General features: G+C 27.6%; 1 protein-coding gene across 5 annotated transcripts in view; it reads left to right on the forward strand.

Annotated features, from left to right (window-relative positions):
* The window catches only part of Burs (Cuticle-tanning hormone bursicon), a 51,137-nt gene extending 45,450 nt beyond the window's left edge, over window positions 1-5,687 (forward strand). The window contains exons 3-5 of one of the 5 annotated variants that reach the window (XM_087167443.1): window positions 73-173; window positions 2,709-2,917; window positions 4,846-5,687. In XM_087167443.1, coding sequence (XP_087023569.1) covers window positions 149-173; window positions 2,709-2,917; window positions 4,846-5,160 — 549 coding nt within the window. In that variant the 5' untranslated portion in view covers window positions 73-148 and the 3' untranslated portion in view covers window positions 5,161-5,687. Of the gene's footprint in view, window positions 1-51; window positions 174-2,708; window positions 2,918-4,845 lie in introns of those variants that run through there. The other 4 variants (XM_071182910.2, XM_087167444.1, XM_087167445.1 and 1 more) reach the window with 4 other exon arrangements.
* Window positions 5,688-6,000: the final 313 nt, after the last annotated feature.

Here is a 6,000-nt window from a genome sequence, read left to right on the forward strand (position 1 = left end):
TAAACAAAACTCTAAACAAATACATTCGGGTTCATGGAATCTTTCTTAGAAAGAATTTTTCTTATTTTATAGGTGGCGGCTTCAGAAGTTTTTCCTTCATTTAGATAAAGTTTCAGAATTTGAATGCATTAGATTGGTTTGGAAGTAAATGCACTGCGTGTTCCGACTGGTTGGTAATGTAGAAATATTCAAATACTTATCAGTTCAACATTTATTTAATTAATTATTTTCAATTATTTTCGTCTGTAATTATAATATATCAAACTATAACGAAGACGAGATAAACTCTTATAACTTTTTGAAGATTCAAAATAAAAATAAAAACTTTTCTTAATGTATTTTTGAGTACATAATTTTTTCTTATTACGTTGGTTATACATATTTTAAAATTTTATACAAAAATAATCATTTGAAAAAATATTAATGAAACACTGGTTGCTTAAGAAAATGTCTTTTTTTTTTGCAATCAATAATCTCACTATTTAATTTACTTTTTAATTGTAATTGTATTTTTTTGTAAAATGTATTTTTGATAACAAATATAAAGAGCTTAGTAAAATGCACTTAAAATAATTACAATATTTTTTAAAGATATTTTAAATTTGTGCTTGCATTATGACAAAATATGCATGAACGTTTTTAAGTTGTTTAAAAAACTTTTAGTATTCATTTTTTATTAATAAATATTCATTTTACGTAATAATGTATATGAGTATAGATGGTCAATTATAAATACAAATGTTTCAAACCTTTCCTCCTTCATTCATATATTTGGGATTTTTTAAGATTACAAAGTCTAAGTTAAGCTACAAAAGTCTAAGTTAGAAATAAGAATTTTTTTTAAAAGGTTTTTCTTGAAAATTAGATGTCGTATTGTACTAATAAAACTTGATTTCAATGTAACTTCTGTAATTTACAAATAAAACATTTCTTACCAATTTATCAATCATTATCTCCTTTGATAAGTTATCTTAATTTTTATAATTTTTTTTCTTCTTCTTACTGATTTGGATTTTTGTTTCTCAAACATGGATAACTGCAATCTGAAAAATATGGTCTCAATAGTTGATTCAGGCGAATGGATTTAACTTTTAATTTAAAACTATTTAAGCGTATCAAAAAATGTTTTCCAGCACTTTGAAACTTATTTAGACAAAGATATTATCAGACAAAACAAATTTTTTATGGTTATTTACATATTTTTAACTTAATAATGGTCGAAAAAAGATTGACTTAATAATGGTTAAAATGTATACAAACTTTTACATAATTTTTAATTATGTGTTATAAAGAACAAAATACAAAATTTGAGCAAATTCGATTGAAATATTGATTTCTTGGAAGAAGAAAATGGATCAAATAGTTTTCCTATAAAGCTATTCTCGAATTTCGCATAAATTTTATATATTTTTTATTATTTTTATTTATTTTTTTATATATTTTAAAATGTTGTAAAAATTTTGTTAAAGTAGTTTAAAAAGTTTTAGATTATTATTAAATATAACAATCAAAAATAATAAATAATTATTAAAATATTTTTATGGACATATCTTTGGATAAATGAACTTTATAATTATGTGCAAAACTTTTTCGAGAAACTGAAATAAGAAAGAAGTGAAATTTACATTAAGTGATCCAAAGTACCCACTGCTTACCTGCTTAAACTATTGAGATCATATTTTCCAGATTGCTGTTATTTCTTTCTTATTATAAAGATCAAAAATTCGAATCAATTAAAACAATGCATGTTTATACGGAGAAAATATGTTTATGTTTTGATTTTGTAACCTACAATTTGTCTACATTAATTAGCATATTTAAGGTTAGGCCATCGAACTATATAGATAGTATTATTTAACCGAAAGTCTGAACATTACGCCAAAAATTATTATGCTATGCCCTTTTTGCGCAGCATACTTCGCTTAAAAGAGAACAGAAACATCTATCTTGTTTTCTTTAATTTCTTCACGAGCAATTTTCTCGATAAATCTAATTAATGCATATGGTTGTGATTCTATCTTTATAATGTTTTTTGAAATTTTTTTACCACCGATCTGAGAAAAAAAAATTTAAAACAAAAAACCGTGCAAAAAGTACTTTAAAATTAATATTACATAAATTTATCCAGCTATTTAACAAGTTAAAAAAAAAGTAAATTGCCTCTAAATTTCGTTCTCAATTTTTTCAAATTTTGTCTCTTAAATTTGCATTTTTTCCCTTTAAAAACACTAATTTGATCACGTGACATGGACATGATGCATGTTAAGCTCTATCACCTATTACAAAAAGGAAGAAAAAATCACGTTTTGAGTGCCTTTAGCTAAAAGCAAAGCTTTATTTTTTTTAAAACTGCGAACACTATCCTGCTGGCGGAAATTAGTTCGATTTAAAAACAAACGAATTGCTTGAACATTTAAATATTTACCAATGATTTTAAGAACTACAAAATTAAAGAGAGAAAATTATAATTTTCTTTCAAATTGGCATTTCGTGCCCATTTTCATAAATAGTACAGAGTTCGTTGGTGGAAGATGGATAACACTTAACTCATGAACAGTTATAAAAGCATAATGTGATGAAAAATATTGTTTCGTATGACGAACAGGGCCTTCTTCTTTTAATCATTGTATATTGCATTTTTTTTACGTGACCTCCGTTTATATAAAAATATTTTGCTTCCCTGAAATTCTTGATTCACATTTCCATAGGATTATTAATGGCCAATTCGAAGCTACCTTCCATCATTATCCAAGTTATCACTTTCATCGGGTGGTTTGGTGTTCTCATATCCTCAGGCAGTGGAAGGGGTGAAGTGTGCCATTTAAGACCAGTAATCCATGTACTCCAACAGCCGGGATGCATACCAAAACCTATACCATCATTTGCTTGTCAAGGTAGTTGTTCGTCTTATGTGCAGGTAACATCACTTTAAAAATTTTATCCATTTATGATTGTTTTATTTCTATTTATTTTTCTTTAAGTGATTGAGATCTACAAAAATGAAAGCCAATGCTTGAAAAATTAGTTATTTTTTTAATCATGTAATTTGTATCTCTTTCCATATTAACTTTAATCAACTAACTAAGCTAGGACCTGAAATTTCAGTTCCATAGATTTTAGTCAGACTAAACTTTTTTCTCGGTGTTGCATTCTCGAAAAACGAGAACAATTTTTAAAATGCTAACAGGTGCAGTACAAAGAACGTTTTGGTGCCCGAAATCATAAAAGAAACTGAAAAATGGAAACATATTTATTGCAAAGTAATAATGATAAGTTAAAACAAGATTCCTGAAAACTCTCAATGGTTTCAATATTGTAATGTTGTTACGTTGCACTTTACTTTAACGTCATTCGAATGATTTCTCAAGTTTAAACTCTATTGCTTATCCAACTTTAGTGAGATTCAGCATTGGAATTGATTGTTAGCTTACGTTTCTCTATGTAAATTTTAATAATTATTTTGTCATTGTTATTGAAATAGACTTATATGGAGGTATATATATAGATGTGTAGCATTTTTCTAAAAGAGAATGATGCAGTTAGAAAATAAGTATTCTGTGTAAAAAAGCAGATAGATTGTCTTTATAAAATAGTTACCATGCATCTCTCATGCATGGAGAGATGTGAGATGGAATGTGCTGACGGTGAGTTGAGATTTTGGTCAAATGGTTGTGGAAAACTCTCCTTGAGGGGGTCCTCATAGGAATTAAAGAAAACTTGACACAATGGCTGAATCATATTTATTTTATTTTATAAGTACTCATCTTTCGGGTGAACATGATGGAAGGAATCGACTCATCCATATTTGCCTGATGTTATTGCCACAGTATTTTTTAGAATATGTCTAACCAACGGTGTATTTTAGTAGTTGCTACAGGAAAGAAAGCTAGTATATCTTCCTTCAAGATTTTTCTTATGTGTTGTGATTTTTCTTTCCTGCGCACGTGTATCCTCCCAAACTAGCACACCATCGAAGGGTAAATATACTTAAAATGATCTTAAAAATTGCTCTACAATTACTGGATATAAGGTATTAAATCAAATTTACGTATTATTTAAACATCAGCAATTTCAATATCTTGCCCTTGGTGTGCCAGCGGGCATTAGCTAACATTCAGCTTCTTGTTTCTGAAATATATAGGTGCAAAATGTGATAACTGTAAAATATGTATTGAAACGAAATTAAGCTTAAAGAGCATAGATGAAAGCCATGGATTAGATAAAAATTTGCCGTTCTGACACATTTCAGTTCATTTAAACTTTTTAAATTTTAATGAACAAAACTGAATGAATTTTTTAACGAACAAATGAATTAATGAATTTTTAAAATTTTAATGGACTCTTATTGAACCCTTAAAATTTTAATGGACTCTTATTGAACCCTTAAAATTTTAATGGACTCTTATTGAACCCTTAAAATTTTAATGGACTCTTATTGAACCCTTAAAATTTTAACGGACTCTTATTGAACCCTTAAAATTTTAACGGATTCTTATTGAACCCTTAAAATTTTAACGGACTCTTATTGAACCCTTAAAATTTTAACGGACTCTTATTGAACCCTTAAAATTTTAACGGATTCTTATTGAACCCTTAAAATTTTAACGGACTCTTATTGAACCCTTAAAATTTTAACGGACTCTTATTGAACCCTTAAAATTTTAATGGACTCTTATTGAACCCTTAAAATTTTAACGGATTCTTATTGAACCCTTAAAATTTTAACGGACTCTTATTGAACCCTTAAAATTTTAACGGATTCTTATTGAACCCTTAAAATTTTAATGGACTCTTATTGAACCCTTAAAATTTTAGTTCATTTTCTTAAAAAAGTGTTTCCTTTAGGTGTCCGGTTCTAAATTTTGGCAAGTGGAACGATCATGCATGTGCTGTCAAGAAATGGGGGAACGTGAAGCCAGCATAGGAATTTTCTGTCCTAAAACGACACCGAGGTTCAGGAAGATAGTGACACGAGCTCCTGTGGAATGCATGTGCCGTCCATGCACGGCCGTGGACGAGGCTTCGATTCAACCTCAAGAGACGGCCATGTTGAAGGTGAGAGATGACCCTTTGGCAGGATTGGTCAATGACTTACCTGTCTTAGAAGAATATCACCTCATGAACCAGATGGAGATGGGAAAAGATATGCCTGTTATATAAAGATACATAACTAATTTTTTTTCAAAAGTAAAATTCCTTTGGAAATTTGTTTCAAGCACTGTACTATAAAATATTAAGATTTACAGAAAAAAAGAATGTGTATGTATAGAGGGTGTCCTCGAAAGTTCAAAACTTTTCATTGCAAATTCTGCTTCAACTTCATTGGCATTATTAAAATGTAAAGTTTAGAGAGAATTGAGTTCAGGTAAAACTAGAATAAACCTGATTTCTTTTTATTAATAAAAAAAGGCAAAAGGACATTTTGAGTTTTGAAAGGGCACTCATTTAACACGGCAAAAATTTATCAAAATGTATAATGTCATGTAATAACTGAATTTGATCCTGGACAAATTTTAAATTACCCTCTTATACTACTTCATGAGCGTGCATATTTTAAAAAATAATTGCCTCTCATTATCAGAATAAGAAAAAAATGTATAGTTTATAAAAATTATAAAAGGCATGTGGATAAACAGTCTCTAGGCATAATTTTTTTCAAAAAAAATAAATAAATAAATAACTAAAAATATTATTAATTGATAACATAAAATCATTTATAAAATTCAAACCAAAAACTATAAGAAAGTGAAAATTTTGAGTTGCTTTATTTTTTTAAAGAAAAAGACATTTATTTAAAAAATAATTTTAAAAATCAAAATCATTGAGAAATTTTTTAATACCGTGAAAAAAGAGAAATTTATTAAAATTTATCCAGTTTAGAATAATCTTAACGAAGTAAATATTTATAATAGTAATCAGAATTAAACCTCCAAACACAGATAATTTGACCAATGTATAATTATTATTTAAACAGTGAATTAATTTTTTTAAAAAGGAACA

This window comes from Parasteatoda tepidariorum, chromosome 7, assembly GCF_982258835.1.
Source record: "Parasteatoda tepidariorum strain Cologne lab strain chromosome 7, Ptep-v5.0, whole genome shotgun sequence".
In the NCBI taxonomy this organism is placed as follows: Eukaryota; Metazoa; Arthropoda; class Arachnida; order Araneae; family Theridiidae; genus Parasteatoda; species Parasteatoda tepidariorum.